The sequence below is a fragment of the Beta vulgaris genome, chromosome 1 (assembly GCF_026745355.1).
Source record: "Beta vulgaris subsp. vulgaris cultivar EL10 chromosome 1, EL10.2, whole genome shotgun sequence".
NCBI classification, from domain to species: domain Eukaryota; kingdom Viridiplantae; phylum Streptophyta; class Magnoliopsida; order Caryophyllales; family Amaranthaceae; genus Beta; species Beta vulgaris.
Window position 1 is genome coordinate 18236049 of NC_079202.1, and position 21094 is coordinate 18257142.

General features: G+C 34.0%; 2 protein-coding genes and 1 long non-coding RNA gene across 3 annotated transcripts; 2 read left to right on the forward strand and 1 right to left on the reverse strand.

Moving 5' to 3' along the window:
* Positions 1–4052: 4052 nt before the first annotated feature.
* Positions 4053–9328, forward strand: LOC104905641 (uncharacterized). The gene is given in 5 exon segments (XM_048645771.2): positions 4053–4345; positions 4348–4366; positions 4657–4798; positions 4877–5017; positions 5572–9328. Coding segments are annotated over 5 exon segments (414 nt in total). The 5' UTR covers positions 4053–4248; the 3' UTR covers positions 5587–9328.
* Positions 9329–9488: 160 nt separating this feature from the next.
* LOC125491820 (uncharacterized) lies at positions 9489–11226 on the forward strand. Its single transcript, XR_007268450.1, has 2 exons — positions 9489–10609; positions 11063–11226. It is a non-coding gene; the product is annotated as an uncharacterized LOC125491820 (long non-coding RNA).
* A 1587-nt stretch (positions 11227–12813) lies between these two features.
* On the reverse strand, positions 12814–20868 carry LOC104905640 (probable serine/threonine-protein kinase CST). Its single transcript, XM_010694233.4, has 6 exons — positions 20384–20868; positions 19048–19352; positions 15543–15678; positions 15274–15410; positions 14505–14628; positions 12814–13638 (listed from the first exon to the last, which is right to left on the reverse strand). The coding sequence occupies exons 1-6, from the start codon at positions 20442–20444 to the stop codon at positions 13199–13201; spliced, it is 1203 nt and encodes a 400-aa protein (XP_010692535.1). The 5' UTR covers positions 20445–20868; the 3' UTR covers positions 12814–13198.
* Between the last annotated feature and the right edge of the window lie 226 nt (positions 20869–21094).

A 21094-nucleotide genomic window follows, 5' to 3' on the forward strand; every position in this document is an offset into this window, starting at 1 on the left:
GAAGCACCCGAGCTCAAAACATGGGTCCTCACCCTAGGATCCATTTTCTTGATGTACCTTTTTACCCGCTCAGCTTCAGTAGGTACAACTGTGGTAGCAAATCGGGATAGCTCGGTGAACTTATCAGTGTACTCCTGCACACTCAGAGTACCTTAAGACAGAGTTAAGAACTCTTCCTGCTTCTGCCAACGGAGCTCATCAGGATAAAACCTCTCCTTCAACTTAACACGAAACTCATCCCATCCAGATCCCGGTGTAGCCATGTAGCTTGCACGAACAGTACTCCACCAGTTATCAGCTTCCATCTTCAGATAAAAGGTACCAATAGACACCATTTCAGCAGCAGGGCATCCAGTAGCAGCAAACAACTTCTCCATCTCCCTTATCCACCTTTCTATCACAACAGGATCAAAAGTCCCGTCAAAAGTAGGCGGGCGGTGACGGTCAAACCGATCAAAGACAGATTTCCCACTAGGCGGAGTAGAAGATTGATTAGCCATAGCTATGATAGCGTTCTTAAGCGCTTGGCACCTATTCCGGGCAGCCTCTTTTCGCACTAGTCATACCTCGAGGCGGCATTCTACAACCACAAGTTAAACATTCGTTATTGAACACATTATTAGTTGTAAATTAACAACTTAGTGGTTTCCTACCCAAGTGACCCTCTCACCACTACTTTTCTTGAAGCCTAAAATTCTAATGATCCTAGTTACTTCAACTACACATTTCCCGGGAGTTTCTTAGTGGCTAAGTAAGGGTCTCGGGTAACTTTGCTCTGATACCAACTGTAACTCCCCGTCCTTCTACTACTAAGATACCCAAAAAATATTTAATCAAGAAGTACTAAAAAGACGTTAGCGGAAATAACGTCGGGACGGTTATGCTACTCTAAAATAGTAATTAAAGATAATTCTCAAACCAAAGTTTCATAGCTTAAAAAGGGAATTAATATCCGAGATCACATCATAGTTCAAAATAAAGAAATATCCCAATTTATATATATTATCAATCCAAAACTATGAGACATGCAAGTCTCCCGATAAAACTTAAATAAAACTAAATATCCTTGAAAGCTATCAAAATAAGTCTCTCTATGGTCTACATGAATTCATCTACCAAAAACAGTACTAGGAGCTTCTTCTCACTAAAACTCTCACTCTGCTAGCCCAAGCAGTCACAAGTCTAGCAGTCATTTCCATCTGCAAGGATGTATTAAATGATTCCATAGTCAATGGGGAGTAACTAGTAGTTCTCCCAGAACAATAGCGATCAAAGCACGATTCAGAATTAAATTATTAAGAAAGGAAAAATCATGCAATCATTACAACAATAGCATGCACCTAACCATAAAGCTCATAGGTAAAACATGTGATCATCAATAATAAGTAAACATAATATAGTGAGTGAAACAATTCTAATGTATAATAATAATAATAATAATCAAGAATTCACAAGTTATTGAGTCAGAAACCGAGTGCCAGTGATTCGCAAATCACTTCCTAAGGTTTGTCAGATCGCAATCTCCAGGTCAGTCTATGGGCTTACGTTCCCCACTGCATGTGTCTAAGAATGGCCAAACTCCCGATGCAGGGTAGAACACGCAGAACTCCCTGACCTCTCGGACGACAACAATTAACCCAGGTCTACCCCTAGTTCGCAAATCAGGTGGTTGACATGTTCTTCACTGGGGACTACATCTATCCCATCGGATGTTCTTATCTCAAAATACAATCATGCATATAATCCAAGTATCATTCATCTAAAATATTCATCAAAAAGGGGATGCCACCCGGTCTTATACCCACAGTCCATCAAAACAGTTCTTCATAATTCCTCAAAATAAACCACTTACAACTTTTCAACAGATGTTCCCACAATAAACACTTGAACACCACTAAACATCATCAATGATATTATACTAGTATTTACAGCAACCACAATTCAATCAAAAATACACAATCAATTAACCCTAAATCATATTCATTGAAAGAGTAGTAATAATTAATCATTTTCTTTCATAAATCAAACATATATATATGGTTACGCAATGGTACATACCGCATACTACTAAAAATCAGCAACCCAGAATATAATAAATTATGAATTATTTCGGATTTACAAGCCCTTAAATAATTTAAAAGTGTATCCTCAATTTCACAACAAAAACACAATAGTAAATATTATACTAATAAGTTTGAGCAGTAAAATCATACAAAAATTATCATACAACCCTAATGGCTCTATTGACATGGTACAATTTGTATTTATAAGTTTCGGACTCCAAAAGTATTTTTCTCTACACAGTATTCAAATAACATATATCAATTAAATTAAACAGTAAGCAGTAGGCAAAAACTATTCTAAGGCATGAAATACATACTACGCATGTAACATGATCTAAGAAAAATAATTTCATCAATTTTAACATTCGTTCAATAATTATTATGCAATTTAGCCAAAAACGCATAAAACACCAATTAAATCAAATAAATACCAAAAACAATGCGAAAATTATTTTTCTCTACACAGTATTCACATAACATATAACAAGTATATTCATGTCAAATTTAGTCCATAATTTCATTCAAAAATATTTTAAATAATTCCTAGCGTAGTAATCTAATACCGAATAATACTCTAATCACTATGGTTCTAAGATAACTACTAGTTACCTGGATCGTCGGAGGCGAGCTGAATATTTCTAGAAAATCCCAATATAGGCGTGTGATCCTCTCCTTCTTCAAATTCCCAAGCACCAAGTATAAGAAAAAGGCAACAAGAACAATTCACGAACAATTAACAAGGAGTAGAAATGAAAAATTTTGAGAGAATGAAGAAGATGATGATGGTCGAATTACTTGGAGTATGGCAGCAAGGAGTTCTGATTTTCTAATCAGAATTTGAAGTGATAAAGGGTGGTTTAAAGAGGTTTAATTAGGAAGAATCATTATTAGGGGGTTATGGGAGTTACAAAGCAACAAAGAGTCACAAGGAAAAATAAAAAGAAAAGAAAGAAGAGAGGCTCTCTTTTTCCTTCACTTGGTCGGCTGTCAGGCCCAACACACCCACAAAAATTTTCGGCCCAAATCAACAAGAGTCCATGCTTCAAAAGCCCTCTACGAGATAAAACGATTAATTTCCTAAATCGCGCCTAAATAAACTTTGAAAATACTTAATAATAAAAATAATTCTAATAAATTATATTATAAATATAAATGAAATAAACACATTAACACGCCATAAAAATAAAAATAATAATTCGGCTCCCAAAATTATAAAATAAAAATAATTAATTTAGAGAAAATAATAATTTTTTTTTTTAAAGAAAGAAAAGGGATTTCATTAATATTTCGCCAAACGGCACTTACAAGTCATTTCTGAAAAACATAAAATTCTAATAGAAATACATATCACCCTAGAAATGTAAACATCGTAGATTTTGACTTAATTTTGCCTTAATAAAAATCTTCATCTGAAGCAATGCAATCTGTGAGTTCGCTCTGGTTCGGCATACGATCTGCAGATGCGATAATTTTGGGATGAACGTACTCCAATAGTCTTCCATAATTTTACAGAAGTTGTGAAACCCTAATTCTTCAGGTTGAATCTCGAACTTCAACCAATGAGAATAATTTCTCATACCTAAAAACAAAAGAACCATACTCACAACTCCCATAGGGGAGAAGGAGATTTCCAAAACAGAAACTAAAAACCCAATAAAAGAGTTTGAGAAAATCTCATAAAGAGATACTAATTTATTGACAACAACAAGAAAATGAACTAAAAACTGAAAATAAAAGGGAAAAAGGGGCTTAACATGGATGAAAACATCCATGGCAGCCCCCTAATTGATGAAGAAGGGGTAAGGGAGGCTAGGGTTTTAGAGAGAGAAAAGGAGAGGGGAGGCTAGGTTTTTACCTGTTGGTTAGTTATTAGAGAAAATAATAGTTTTAGGGGAAACTTTTGCGAAAAACTGGGAGCAAAATTATGGGTTGTTACATTTTACTTCACTTTTTTTTGCTAGTATTTCTTTGAGCTCTTCACATCAAAGACAAATTTATGTTTTCCCAATGTAAAGATGTTATTGGATGGACTATTTTTCTTTGATCACTGAAGTCAAGGGGGAAACAAGTATTATTCAACATGCTTATGGATTTAAATAATGAACTTGGGTTATATAAATGCAAATTATTATAGATATGAAACACTGAGAACATGTATACTCAGTGTATTTAAAAGTTTTGCTCTATGTGCTTGCAGATTTTGGATTCAAAAATTGTTTTGTATAATGAGAAGAGAGAAAAAGTGGTCAAAGCAAGCCTTGATATCACTATGAACAGTAAAAAGTGATTTTCCAGGTGCACAGGTGAATAAATTTCCTATAAGAACATGATGTTTGAATGCGGTTATGGTCTTTTTAGGTGCTTGCTGTGCTCCCTTTTAGTTGTGAATAATATATCTGCTGATGATTGTACAAAGGTGGCAATAGTAATTATGTGCTATAGATACTACTTAAGCTATGCTCTGGTTTTTTTTAGGGGACTCTCATTTTACTTTGTTTTACTTTGTTGCCTTGCTGGGTCGATCCGTTTTTGTTGTGGTGTCATCTATGCGTTAGATCTTGCAATGGTTGGTTAGTAAATCTTTTTTCAACAGAATTGGCAAACATAACAAAGATGAAGTATTAGAGAAAGCAGAGAAGGATCTACAAGCTGTGAGGGACCAACATGTCTCTCGAATTGTGAAAGAATTGAACGGGAATGACTTTTGGAAGCTGAGGCGTGCATACTCACCTGGGGTCGGTTGCACCTTTTCCTTCACTCTTTTACAGTAGAACTTGTGAGTATCATGGTCTATTAATGGCTGTTGTTTGCAGGTACAAGAATATGTTGAGGCTGCAACATTCTGCAAATTCTACCGAGCTGGAACTCTTCTGAATCTTGATGAAATGAATGCGACTTTCTTACATCTGTCTATTGAGCCTCTGCAGATTAATATACTTGACTACCTTTTGGGGGTATATAACATATGATACAACTCTGGATTTTTGTAGGTTACTGCATATGTGACTATATTGATTCTTTCTACTATTTTTCAATACCATATATTGTCATGTTTAAAGTCTTATATAAGTTTTTCCTTTTCTATTTTGTGGTCTGGGTGGGGGGTTCGTGTTGCATGGGAACTGAAGCAACTCTATGTGTAGCTTGCAGATTTGACAGGAGAGCTGATGAGACTGGTTATTAGCCGCATATCAGACGCTTATTAGTTATTGCTTTATATTTTCATTTTTAGTTTTTAAATTATTTGCATTGGTTTTGATATATGCAGTTGTAAGAGCTAAAGGTTACTTTCCTAGAATTTTAATATGCTTCTTCTTCTACCCTTTACTTGGTTTTTTCAACATTAGACTATTTATTTATTTGCTTAATTTTGGCGACTTCTGGGTTGTCTAAGCTATCCAATCTTATTCCTTCTATGAATTTTTTCGTTACTTGAGCTATCGTCTTGCGACTTGGATTGGTTCTTTTAGGGTGAGAAAATTAATCCTTTTTTATGTGAAATTTGTAGAGTTTCTTCATGTGAAAGCATGAAAATGGGCTGCTTTCGTGAGGACTAAAATGAGAAATTATGTGACTGGGAACACAGTTGAAAAGACCTTTCGAGCTGGAGTTTCGGTATGTTTTTTGAAATGATGCAATTGAGTTTTATGGCTGTTTTTTCGAACCTCTTCACCCTTAATCTTGGGGTTGGGAGAGTTGGTTGGTTCCGTTGTCATGTGGTTAAGACATTTATGGTTTTCTTACAATTAAGTCAAGTTCAATTTGATTATATTCATTGTAATGTTTAGCTAACAGTCCTCTTCCGTATGAATTGTTAGACATTTATGGCATTATTGATGTTATTTTAGAGGGAACATTAACAAAAGAATGTATATGCCAGTGTGTGTGTAATGTGTATGAGTGGATTGTAGTACAAACTTGGTGACTACTTTTTATGTGAAAATTAGAAGAGAAATAGAATAAAGCAAATCGATGGCAAGACGGATTTCTACAATAAAAACCTTCATAGGCCTAATAGGTTGTAATACAGACTAGTACAATTGTAGAAAACAGGAACAACGAAAGATGTTGGAACTTAGACACTTTCTGGAACTCAATTTATTATCTCATGCAATAATTGCTACTTCAGCTAAACACCTTCAATATACAAATGTGCCATTCTATTTATAGTAGTGTAGGTGGAATTAAATTCTTCTTAGTTCTAGCTACTAACTCCTAAAATAGGGACATGCATGATAGTAGTTCATATTGAGACTCCACAAACTAGTTAGTTAACATAATCAAACACAGGACACCTAAAAGAACTCCACCAATTATAGCAATTACATAGTTTAAATGAATGAACTGAACTACCTAAATGCACTATTAGATATGATAACTAACAACTAGTGGTGTTGTTGTTGTTGTATGCTTGCTGCTGTACAACAACAACAACAAATTTTTTTATAAAAAAAATACTTCAAGTGCTCCGGTTGTTAGGAAAAAAACTGGAGCACTTGATTCTTAAGTGCTCCGGTTATCTCTTATCAACCGGGGCACTTAAAGAATTTGAACATATAAAATTCACAAGTGCTCCGGTTTTTAAGACAACCGGAGCACTTGTAAATCTAAGTGCTCCGGTTTTCCGGAGCACTTGATAAATACTCAATTGCTCGTATGAGGTCTGCTACGGGTCAAATACGGAGCACTTGTATGGTTTTTAACCGGAGCACTTGATATTTTGTTCACTAGTTTTTATTTGCTTTCAAAAAAAACAAAAAAAAAAATCCAAAAAAATACAAAAATATGATGCTCATGACTGGTTTGATTGCCTCCTTGTGCCCCATGCTGTATTTGGATTGAAAAATGATTTGACTTTGTTTTCTGGATAGCTGGACATTTCTGATTGTGAGGCTATGATGTGATGTTTGATTGTTATGACTCTGAGCAGATTATGATTATTATACACTGCATTTGGCTGCATGCCTGAAATGGTTAGACTGTGAGGCTTATCTCTTGCCAATTGGATTCATGTCATTATCCAGTCTGTTTCTTGTGTGTTAGTTCCTCATTAGCTGACTGATCTTGACTTTGACAACGTCCTTATTGATATCTGATGCCTTGTAGCAATTATTATGATAGAGGCGTTCTTTTGTCTGATTCCCGAGCCTTAGAGTGATTTTTTTATATACTTTTATCCTCCTCATCCTTGTTGAACCTAATGACTACTTCATGTTACTAAACCTCATTACATGACCATGGCCCTTATTCTGACGATATTATTCCCAAGCCTAGCTTCGGGGAGCATTTGTATAAGTTAGTTTCTGAGATGGTTATTATGAGTTACTTGGGATGGAGATGATTGTATTTTGTATGGTTCGAAGTTTGAGAAAAAGAAAAGATAAATTGTTGGATTGAAAAAATGCAAAGAAAAAGAAAAAAAAAGATTAAAAAAGTTCAAAGTTCCTTCTTTCACATTGCTTGCAAAGAAAAATCCCTTACATTGCTTCAAGAATGGGTTTCCTTGAAGATTTTATTGATTCATAGAGTTGGGATATTGTTATTGCTTTTGTGTTTTGGGTGATGCATAGGACTCACTTGACCTTGTTTTAGTGACTTTTGCTCCCCCATTCTTGGTTTTCCACCATATTTCCTATACATATTCCATACCCTTACCTAAGCCCCTTACAACCCTAAAAAACTCCTCTTGAAATTTTGTTTACATTGTTTATTAGATTGATGTGGAGTCAATTTGTCAAAGTTAAAGAGTATGTCTGCTAATCGAGTCGACTTAACTAGGATTAGCGATATCATACCTTCTTAAACCTATGAGAGTGTGAGGGATATTTATAGGTCGGGTCGGTGAGTATTCGGGCACTTTATTTGCCTGCTACAAGATTGCGAGGAGTAACACCTTGGTGAGCACCCTTTCAAGATGTGCATGTCATGTAAGGCAATTAAGTTTGACAATTTGCTTGGGTGATTGGTAGTTAGATTAATCTAAACAGCTGAACTTAAATTTTTCCTGTTTGAATGGTTCTTAGTCATGAAAATATTTTGAACTGTGATTTTCCAATCTGAGGGGTGAGGCAATTATTTTCATGTTCATGTCTTGTTTACTTGACGACAAGCAAATGTTTAACTTGGGGGAATTTGATATGTCATAATTATATATAGTTTTTAGATGTATTTTGATTGCATTTAGAACTCTTTTTAGAGAATTTATGTGCATAATGTCATGAATTACGTAAGTTGTGCTCTACTACTCTCCGTTTGTGTGTTTCGATGAATTTCAAGTTATTTTGATGCTAATTGATTATGATTATCTAAGATCAAGCCTATTAATCATTGAGGATGAAGATACCTTGCACAAGAATCACAATGCATCCGTTTGAGACAATTTCGAGTTAGAATGAAGCAAATAATTAGTGAAAGAAGTGCCAAAACTGACACTTATTCACTATTTGGATCATAATTTTGATATAAAATTTATAATCAAGAAATTTCAATTGGGTTGGAAGCTAGACTTCATGGCCTTTCCAATGATAGGTCACACACCCCAAACAGACTTCTGGTTTGAGAGATACAGCCTTCGCCAGTTGACACAAAATCGTAGTTTTCCCGCTCGGTCGACTGGGCGGTTTAGCCCGACCGGGCAAGACGAGAACTCCTTCAGCATACAAGCCAAACAGCCCGGTTGACCGGGCAAAAAAGCGGCCAAATTTGTTTACGCGTCCGACCAGGCGGCCTTGCCCGGTTGACCGGGCAAAAATTGTTCATTTGCTCGTAAGTTCAAGACAACGTCACCCGACTTGGCGGTTTTTCGAAAACATTAAGTTTTGCCTTTTTTAGCCGGTTTTGTGAAAACTATAAATAGGTTTTTGTATTTTTAGTAGGGCATCCATTATTCTGCGTTTTTAGGTTTAAACACTTAGTTTTCTCTATCTACTTTGGTATTAACTCTTTGCTTTGAAGATTATAAAGATCATTGATTTCATTTTTATTGTTCTTCAACCATTCGATATTCCTCTTTACTTTGTTTAGTTTGATGAATTTTTCTACTTGCATTATGTTTATTGAGTTTATTATTATCATGAGTGAATAGTCTTTTCTAGGGCTTAGTGAGGGAAGCCACGTTTATACCTATTTGATTGTGGTTTAAAGTTCTTTGATATTTCGATTGAACTAGAGTAATTCCTATTGATTTTCTATGCTTGTTTATGTAATAGCCCTAATTTTAAGAGCAATTATTAAATGTTGATTATACTTATTAAGTTAATTATGTTTCGAACATTCCTTTTTTATTTGTGTTGTTGAGTATTATTTTTATTTGTTTAATTTTATGAGGTTATTATTATTATTATTATTATTATTATTATTATTATTATTATTATTATTATTATTATTATTATTATTATTATTATTATTATTATTATTATTTAATATTTTGGATTTTATGTGCGGCTAAATTCATCGGTGTTTGGCCCAAATAGGAAGCCAAAGTCAGTTATTACCTTAACTTGATTTTCTTGGTCGGTTTGAGGAATTGAGACCCTCTATTTCTCTCTCTCTTCCCGTGTGAAACCCCAACGAAACCCAATTAGACCCCCAAACCCCTTTCCATCTCCCGGTGCCCTGCATTCCTCTCAAACTCTCACTTCCAATCTCACGTTGTTACCCCTGCAGTTTGTCGGAGCTCCGCGCATGGTCGGCGCTCTAGCCTTCCCCTTCTCCATACTTGTTCGTTGTTGGGCTGCCGTGTCTAGATGCTAGTCTACTCTCTTCTTCTTTGTCTTCTTCGTTCCCTGTCCTGTTCGTTGTTGTCCAGTGATTTGCTGCGCGCGCTGTTTCATCGTCGAAAGCTACCACTCCCCTGCGTTGCCGCCTACCTCGTCGGTGCTCTCCGCCGTTGTCGGAGCCCGGTCCCTCCCCTTGCCGTGTCTTCCCTACTCTTGAAGCAGAGGTAAAGCCTAATTCTCTATTTTCCTCTTGAAATTCTAATTTCAAGTTTTGTAAATCAAGCCCGGTTTTTGTTTATGTTGTTGATATTGTTGTTGTCCGATGTTATTGTTATGTTGTCATTGCTTCTCTTTGTGCTCATGGTGGTGTTGGTGTTGGCTTGTCGTTGTTGGTTATTGTTATTGGTGTTATAGTTGTGGTGATTGTTGTGGAGTTGTTGTGGTGGAGTTGTTATATTGTTGTTGTTGTGTTGATGTTGGAGTGGTTAATATGGAATTGTTATAATGTTAGGTTTGAATTGTGGTTATAGGATGGCAAATTCATTTTGCATAACCTGTAATTGCTGAGTTGAATGATAAACGTATATAGATTCTAAGTTGAGAATGCGTTAGGGTTAGGTGTCCTAGTTTTATTAGTTTGAGAATTGAGGAATTAAGATTATTCTCGTAAAGGATCTTTAAATTAGGAATTTGGTTATTGTTTCCCTTTGTAGTTTAGATTAGTTTAAGGATAGTTATTAATTATTGTTGTCGTTGTGAGGTGATTGTTGGAGAATGATCATGCAGTGGAGTATTATTTAGAGATTAAGGAACTGGATTGCATTTCAGGTACTTTTTATGTTCATTAAAATTATTTACTCATGCCCTTCTATGTGGATCTCTCTGTTTTATTTTCGTAAATAACTTCGTACTATGGCCATAGATATGAATGTGATGCTGAAATGTCATTGATTGATCATGAATACGCAACTATTTTGTTGGCTTAGTTTATCAATTGAAAATAGAAAGTGGGCAAGGCATGGGTAGAGGATGGTTACTCTTTTGACCTGATACGGTCGGCTACGCTCCATAACGAACCTTGGGGGTAGTATTGCTAGGCTCCATAACGAACCTTGGAGGCAGCCTTTGTCCAAATCATGTATTTGCCACTGATTTGTTTAAGAGAGTGAGCTATGCCAGCATTGACAAATAAAATGTTTATAACGGGCTGAAGTAAAGGTTATGAGTTTTCCACTCATTTTGGAATTTTGTTTGTTTTGTATTTCTTCCCTAAATTTGCAGGTTTGGTATCAAGAGCTCGGGAATGGAAGTGAAGCGAGATTATGATGTTGTGTTAGATTATGGATTAAGTTTGTATTTAGATAGTAGATTAAGGAATAGTTACTGATTTTTCATTGTACATAATACTTGGAAATTTAGTCGAATTATTGGTGTATTTAAGGATATTTTTCATCTGTGAGTTAATTTAATTAAGAGTTGAATTGTAGTTTATGCTTGTTGAGTGTGTTTCGCTAGCAGCTCGGAAGAGCGGGCTATTACAGTATAATTCATGTAATTCCGCAATATTATGAGTTATGTTTAGCTAATAGGAGTTAGAATCGAAATATCATGCTCAATAGAGTCTTGGTGTAATAGGTAGGTCTGATTATGTTGAGCGACCTTACTAAGATATGTTGATCTAAGAGTTGTTAAGGTCCGACCATAGGATTAACAAAATACTCTAATTATTCGAACCTCAATTCAAGTATTGTTGAACTATATTGTTGTGATTAAATTGGTATAAGCATGGTGGACTGATCGATTGCCCTAGGTTTTTAATTATTTGATAAAACTTATATCCTTTTGTGTTCTAGTTTCTTCTAGTTTAGTTATTCATTGTTCAATCAACTTTCTCTCTTGAAGTAGTTAAATAATTGAGCATAAATTTATAAAACTCCTCTCCCTGTGGAGCGACCTGTGTTTGCTAGTTTCTGCTAAATAGACACCGTGCACTTGCGGTATATATTTTAAAACCCATTACCAATTCTAGCGCATAATAAGATATGGCACCCAACGCTTGGCTCTGGTGCCCACTGTCTCCCGGTTTTCCTATTCGATGCAGTAGATTGTATCTGGCTCAGATTTATCTTTTTTACACTAGAAATCGGATAAAGTCAAGTCAAACTTTGTTCTCGTCCTATCGAACCAACCTGTCATCTTTTTCACTATAAAAAGGCCATGCGAATTTTTGAAAGGTTGTCTCAAATTTTTATTTTCATGCGAAAGGATGTCGTATTACTATTCAAAACTCTGCTTCTACACATTGCTTTTTAATTTAAGATAATAATATTGATTCTTAATATTCTGGTTTTAAATTACAAACAAATTTCGTTTTCAACGTAAAAAAAGTTTTTAGGCCGGCTCGAAGCCCTAAAGGTAAGAATGTAGCATTTGGGAAGAAATCAATCCAAGGGCGTGCATCGTCGTGTATTTCTAGTGGGTTTAATTTTGGCACGATCGATCTTGAGAATCCTACACCCCTTTAAATTTAGCTTTTATCGCTTTATTTTATCACAATTGTTATTGTTCTTGAAATTGTTTGATTGCATAACGAATATAATCTTTGGACAACATTGATTCATGATAGGCACCTTGAATTGATCTAATACTTATTCGGCCTAAAAACTGTCAAATCGCCAAAGTTAGTTATGATGGAATCTTGATTTTATTGTAATTTTTTTATATTGTTGAATTTACTATCATGTCTAAGTTAGTCCACTTTTTGGTTCGCTAGACCATTTATGGAGTGATCATGAAATAAACGCGCTTTTAGATCTATTCTTAAATGTTTGTCCCTTTGGAGTCTACCTTTAAATACTTGGACAACTTCATTATTTCAAAACGAATTTTGATTTAAAAACCCTTTAGAATGAGGTAACCAATTTGCGTTTATCGACATAGGGAATGAAAACACGCATACATTATTACTAGTGTAATAAAGTCAGCTCGCTAATTCTATATAAAGAAGGGTTTTTCTAACGTATACCATAAGATATAGGTTAAGAGCATCAAAGTTCTTATATAATATATCAATGTACAAAAAGTTTCCATTTCAAAACTTAATAACACTAAAAAAAACTTGCATGATTTCCTCTATGTTTAGTAACTATCCTTATTTATTATTCCCAAACAAAATCTTGTTATGTTTTTTTTAATGGAATCTTAACCTATGTTATGTGGCATAGGTTAGAGACCTCCTATAAACAATATGAAGGCAATTATTTTGATATCAAAACTTAGTCGAAAAGTTTCTATTCCCAGCATTATAGGAAAACCTTTCTATAAAAAATTTGCCACCTATACAATTATAATACAACCATGCATGTCTACAAGTCTCTTGAAAGGCACATGTAGTATTATGGTATTGCTGAGTTGGTATTAGCCAAGGGTATGTCTATGGGCTTGGGGCCTTGGGCTGGATCCTTCACCAAGTTTACGGGCCGGTGATGGGTTGTAACTATGAGACCTAGGCTTTGAAGAGCTAGGCTTTGAATTCTTGCTTTTTGGGTTCATCCTAATGGTACTTATCCTTTCCAAGATAATCAGAACTTCTGACATTGGGGGCCTGTTTTTTGGGTCGTTCTGTAGACATCTTAATATGAGTTGGGCCAATTTGTTTACACCTTCTGGTGGATATTCCACCATTCTTGGATCGATAATCTTCTTTAACTTGGACTTTTCATTCAGCATGGGCTTGTACCAGTCAACCAAGCTTGTCTGTCCAGTGGGCCTATTTAAGTCATAGGCCCTTAGACCTGTTATCATCTCCAATAACACAACGCCAAAACCATACACGTCACTCCTTACGTACAAATGACCTGCATAACAACAGTCAGAACTAAGAAAAATAAGTATTTAACGATAAGATGGTTGGAGATTGTTGGGTCTTTGGGTGGTATAAGGGGCGTTCAAAGGAAATTTATCTTACAACAGGTTTTCGAAAGAGGCTTAAAAAAATATTCAATAATAAATTTTGTCGATTACAACAAAGCATATTGATTACTTCATCCGTCCTACAATATTTTTTACACTTTTACAATTTTGTAATGAAAAAAGGTGACTTACTTCATCTTGTGGAATCTGATATGTCCGCTAGTTTGAATTCACTTTAGAAAGTCAAACTAACATTAGCTATCTAATTATCTAGAATGTTTAAGCTAAAATAAAGTATTTAATAATTTAAAAATAAAAAGTTACTGCTGAAAATTTAATTGAGAATAAGATGTGTAAATTCCAATTGAGTTTCCACTTACCTAATAAATTACTCTATTTTATAAGATAAAAAAAAAGTTACTTCCTGAAATATATTATGTCAGCCAAATGACACTACTGCTTTTCACTCCCAAATTTGTACTTTAAGTACTTTTAATTAAAGTAGCTTTTAAAGCCAAAGAAACACTATAGTTTAGTTAAGAAAAGAGAAATACGGACATGGTTACTCTTTACCAGTATCAAAAATTATTAAAAGAAACGGTCGAATTTTAATATAAAAGTGGACCTAATTATTAAATTGATCAAACTAGTCACCGAAAGAAATTAACCTAATTATTATTGGACTAATTATTTTTTTAATATTGAACTTGTCATTGTCTAATTATAATTTAAAAGTAGGCGGTCTTTTACAAGATAAACTCCAGTATATTTTAGTTAGGAAAAGAGAAATACGAACATGGTTACCACTTACCAGTATTGATATATTCCGGAGCAGCGTATCCATAGGTGCCCACTGCTTGTGTAGTCACGTGTGATCTATCAACTGGTGGACCTATTCTAGCAAGCCCAAAGTCAGAAAGCTTGGCTACAAAATTCTGAGTCAAAAGGAAGATTCAAACCAAATTAATTACATTATTCACGTTTCAAATAGCTCATTAATTATTACAAGAGAGTAGAACTAACACAAATCTACGACAACAAGCTAAGGTCACCCTCTTGACCGTGGATTAACTGTTCGAAGCTAATTTTGCATGTTTTAGCATGATTCAACTACCCCTTAGTACTATTTTGCTCGGATTTCTCAAAAAATAATCTGATATTTCATCCATTTTTATTAGCTATAACCTTATTTTTTTGTTTCGTGATACACAACTTTAATTAATTAATTTATTTTTAAGAAAAGTACAGCAAGAATAATTCCAAGTTTGACCCACAAGACATATTCAATCTCATATTTGACAAACTTGCATTATGATAACAAACTACTTATTATTATATTCATGCACTGTCACGAGTTATTAACATTTTTAAGTCAAAAAAGTAACATTCAATGTTGCATGGTTTATTGGTTAGAACTTTTCTCTATTAACTTAAGGTCATGTGGTCGAGTCTTATAAGCAACATATTTTTAATTTTTTAATGTATATTGATGACACGGACCGAAACAACTGAAGGGACAGTGTCACGTGACATGTAGACTTATTTAAAAATGTTTTTTAACATATTTAGCTAATTATTACCTCGTCTAACAGAATGTTCGCAGCTTTAAAATCTCGATATATGACGGTATTCTCTGATGTATGCAAGAAATCAAGGCCTCGAGCTGCGTCCATTGCAATGCTTATCCTTGTACTCCATGGAGGGGGGTCTCCTTTCTCTACACAAATAGAATACCTCTTCTTAATCCAACCAAAAAAACTATATACTAATTACTAACAATTTCTTATCTATTATGCTTATCTTTCAGAAGAAAAAAAAAACAAGCAAAAATTAATAAAGATGCACTTACTTTGGAATAGATGATTTTCCAGACTTCCTTTATTTAAGTGCTCGTATACAAGAAGCAGCTCCTTCTCTTCCCAGCAATAACCAATTAACTTTACAAGGTTTGGGTGAGAAAACTTTCCCAAGAAATTGACTTCTGTCTGCACACCCATGAAAAACAAACTTCAGGTTAGAGAATTATTCAAGGAATAAAATATTTTTGTATCACTTGGACTTTTTTCCGAAAAACTATTTTTTTCTAATTTCAATTTTATATTATTTGGTTAGCAAAGGAGTGTAAGACCATTTTTTCCTAGAGTAAAATTGTTCTCCCAATGATAGAAAACCATTTTTCTTTTCAATGAAGGGAAAACTTTTTTCCTTCATCTTCCTTATCTCTCGTATACACTCCTCTCACTACCTCCTTACTTTCCCTTTCATTTTTCTTTCATGTCATCATGTTTCTTAAACGGTACCAAACAACGGAAAACTAATTTTGGAATTGTGTTTTCCACTGTAAATTGTTTTCGATGAAAATCATTTTACACTTAAAATATTTTATGTCCAACCAAACGGAACCTTAATGAATTAATTGTAATTCTAAGGCCACGTGAGTGTAAAATGATTTTTTTTTTCTTTTGAAGAAAACCCTCATATATCAACTTGTTTCACTAAAAAGAATAATGATACAATAATTTATATTTATCTTTGTGAATTTCAACTAGTTTATTTGGTTAAAGTCGTGAAGGTGGTAGGTACTCAAAACCAAGGATCAAATTCCGTCTACATCCTTATATATCTTTGATAATATTAATAATTCTGTCAATTTCTTGTCATATGCTTTCGGGTATAATAATAATTTATAGCAAGTAATTTCGAATTTGAGACAAATATGAGAGTTTTTTGTCATAAACAACTTTTTATAGTCACTTTTTTGCGAAAAACTGACGGTCAGTGGGAAGAATTTAATAATCAATGATGGAAAAATGAAAAAGGTTTCATTTCGCAATAAAATAAAAAAAAATATGTGTTTGAAATTGTAGGTTGCAAAAAAAAATTATAAGATTTTTTTTTAAAAAAAATGACTATAAAAAATGATTTCTAACAAAAAAAAAAAAACTTATCATATATTTATTGCATCAAATCCATTATCGTTATTATCTGGATAAATTACGTATCTCTATTTCACTTCTTATTTGGTCAGACAGCTCTAAGCTAACTCTTTCACTTCTTACATTGTGTCATGTGTGACAAGAGCAGTAATGAAATAAAATTGTGCAGGCGAGAATATGTAGGAGTATGAACTGGCGTATCATATATTGTTCCGTAATGCAAGAAACCTATATGATTGTATATTTGTATTGTAGCACTTGATATATTCTACAATTATATATTGAACGACTGATTTACCCCAAAAGAATATATTGACCGATTGATTTGTGATCTCCTGCATATTCTCAAACGGGGGGCTACCGGTTACCTAGTAGAAAGACTTTTTATTCTTATAAATGCTTCATTATGTTTATATCATTATAAAACTGCTACTAACGTGCATGTATTGTTCAGTCTTTCGTCAACTAAACATCTTAAATTAATGCTTACACTCAATGCTACGATTGGTATGTCGAAATTAATTGCAATATGCTTCTTTCAAGCCGTTTCGATTCATTTGGAACATATTTTATTTTGTAAAAGACACCACAGTACAACTTGTATCGTTTTTGTTTGTGCTTTTCTTATATAAATTGAGTAAAGTATTTGTTAAAGGATTATATATTTATAGTTGATGGAAATCAAACATGTGACCTTGAACCTTAATGTGTTAAAATGAATTTGCACGACCATACCTAACAAGCTAAGTTTAGTAGAAAGTAGATATAGTTTATATAACCAAAAAGTATATATATAGGCAAATTTAGGAAATACTTAATTTTATCACGTATATTTATACGTATTTAAAATTTTGCCTTTTTCTATATTTTGATGGAAAATACTTTTCTTTTTCTAATATGAAAATAATTATCGCATTTTGACCTTGTAACACCCCTCTGGGGACCGCGAGCCCGCTAGTAGATATTGTCCTCTCTGGGCCCTAGCCCGCAAGGTTTTGCTTTGGAGTGGGAACGACCCACCCAAAAGGCCTCTACTAGGTTGAGGTATCCACCTCTATATAAAGAAGGCTTTGTTTTCCTCAACTTCCGATGTGGGATGGCTTTTACTCCCTTTCCCCACCCCCCTTACAGGGTGTCTGCGTCCTCGAAGGCACGACAGGACATCAAATCGGGCCCTGACTCTGATACCATCTGTAACACCCCTCTTTATATAGAGGTGGATACCTCAACCTAGTAGAGGCCTTTTGGGGTGTGTCGTTCCCACTCTAAAGCAAAACCTTGCGGGCTAGGGCCCAGAGAGGACAATATCTACTAGCGGGCTCGCGGTCCCCAGAGGGGTGTTACAGACCTTCTCTTAAATTTTTTTGAATTGCATAGGAATACTTTTTAGTCCACAAAAATGAAAGTCCATCATTGACCATAGAGAATGACATAAATTGACTAGTATGGGGGTGAATTAAATCCTACACAAGTCACAAAACTATACAAGTTGAATCAATGCTTTAAGTTTAGCTAAATCGTCAAACAATGGTAATACTAATTCCTTTCTACTCCTATGTTGACAACTTCATTCATATTGACTAGTTCTTTTGAAGTGGTAGTGACTCGATATTATTGCAGTTGGCTGACAAATTCAGTGTTGGCGGGGTGTGATCATCTACAGTAAGTTGTTTTGTAGACAGAAAATGTTGAATTTGTTAATTTTAATTTTATGCAATTGACCATTTAAAAGAAAATGACATATTAAGGTAATTTTGCACATTTCCAAAAGGGACGGGGTGTTATATATATTACTAAGTTTGGCAGATTATGGTGACAGAGTTGATGTCCAAACCTATGTTGACAAATTAAAATTGATGCCCCAAGTCCAAGCTCAAAATAATAGTAATTATTGGAAGGTTAGTAAATTCTCTAATATTGTAATTTCCAAACTTAAATGAAATGAAGACACAAAGAGATGTAGAAAATTGAATTCAATAAGAAAAGAGGAAATAAAAATCCCATCAAAAAGCAAAACAATGTATCTACATGAAACACTATTGTTTCTTTTTTTTTTTTTTTTGACAGGTACATGAAACACTATTGTTATAGATAGTAATTTAAACTTAATCTTTAATTTATTAAAACTAATAACCTAAACTTATATTTTATAAAAGAAGTCAAAATAAATTGAACTAGATACAACCTTATAATTCTAAACTGATCCGTTTACCTCACTTAAAATTCGTTTTTTTTTTTTTTCACTACTAGAACATGAACCTCACAATTAAAATCTAGTAATTTCTATAATTTTCCTATTCTAGAGTTTTATCCAATCTTATATTCAACAAATTTCCACAATTAACATTTTTCCCCAGAAGCTATAGTTTAAATTTAGAAAAGAAAGAGATGAAAGAAATACATGAATAAAAAACTTACTTTCCATTCTTTGAGACCTTGTGCACTATCAGCACTGCATTTCTTGACAGCAACAGCGATACCAAGACCAGGCTTAGAAGGTGCCAATGTTGTTTTATCAATCCATCCTTTATACACCCTCCCGAATCCTCCCTCTCCTAGCACTGAATCCGGTCTAAAATTCTTCGTGGCACTTTTCAGTTCTGTATATGTGTATACTTTTAGGTCTGGCTTTACAATTCGTCCCACTTCCGGTGGACCCACCCGTGCTCCTCCTCCTCCTCCTCCGCCCGGTATATTTCTAGGTACGTTAAAGTTTTTTATCTCTACATAAATCACACATGCAAGATGTCACGTTATTCAAATATTCAAACCTTCACAATTTATATATGTTGTCTAATTTAACTCATAGTTTTTATAGATACAAAATTTACACTAAACATACATTTGCTTAAATTTATGATTTCTTATAGTTTCATCCTTTTTACCAAAAACTTAAATCATAATATTAAGATTTTGACTCGTAAAAACGTACTAAAACACTGAACATAATTTTGAGTGATGGAAAGTAACGATAGAAAAAACACTTTGAAGATAATTTTTTTTGTGGTTCACTAATAAATACTACTCACGTACAATTTACAAAATACCATATAGTGGGTCATATAAAGTGGCAATATCCACATAATATTCAACGCAACTCCAAAAAAGAAATTAAAGAGAGAGAAACGGAAAGTGATCTCCAATCATTCTGCAAGCCACCACTTTTGACATATCCCGTAACTAGTTATATAGTTATATATATTCATAATAGAAACGGGAACTATATTTTGAGACGGAAAAATAGTATATGGATATAATCAAAATAAAGTAAATTTACTACCAATATAATCATTTCAATTCTGTTGGTGCCTCGGAGCGCTAAGGTAAGAGGTTAATAAAAGTCATTTGATACGGAAAACACTTTATTTATTTAATGCTCGAGTAGTGGTGGATTATCAACCTGATGGATAGATGTAGCAATATCCATAAATATACATGGCTTATCTAGTTCCTGGTGCACCCATTAACATGAATGATGCCACAACAAACATGTCATCAAATCATCTTTCTATATTGTTTTTTTTTTTGGGTCAACTACTCAACTACTATATTCGCCTTTAGAATGTAAAAAGATGATCTAGGCATCTAGCAGTAAAACCTGATCAATAATTCATCACTTTGATATTAATGACTCCAATATTGACCAATCAAAATATGGAATAATCCATTTATTTTTCTGGAAGTAACAAAATCAAATAAATAAACTCCAAAGAAATTAATTTTCTTTTTGGTTTTATAGTAGTTGATTAATTACCTGGAGGAGTAATGATAATGGGATTGCTGACTTCTTCTTTAGATCCCCAACAGTTCCCCATCTTCTTATTCTCGTTGTTTTCTTCAAAAGAAAACCCAGAAATCTTTTTTGAAATGTTATGTTAGATAAATAAAAAATGGGGTGCACCAAAATTTCTCTTAAAAAGGTTCAAGGCAGCAGGAAATTAAAAAGAAAATGAAGCAGCCAGGAAACTTGTTATTTTCTTTATTTTTTTGGGGTGATTTTCTGGGTTACTTCCTGATATTGAGTTAGTCTTTATCTCTATTTTTTTATCCACCCAAAGAAAACAAAAAATGGCTTTATTTTATGAAAGCTGGTTCAATTAGTTGAGGACTTTCAAGTGTTTATAGAAGGTTTCTGTTTTAATGATTTACAGATTTAGTGAGAAGAGATTTGGTGACTTAAAAGAAGAGAAAGACGTGGAATAAGAACAGGTAGAGTAGAGACTAAAGCGTGCTTGGAAGATAGAGCCAAAGAAATTGTACCAAGTCAACGGATTTTGCTAACCCGCAATAAATCAACTTGAGGTGGCCTCTTGGATCATCGAGTCAGGTTCAGATCGGGTCATTTTGAGTTTTGAGTCATCTTATTGGGTCATGATATGTCAAGTCAATATGCCTTTTAGATTGAGTTCAGATTGGTTAAGCTTTGAATTATGTCAAGCTCGAATTATTTATTCTCCTGGGTTTA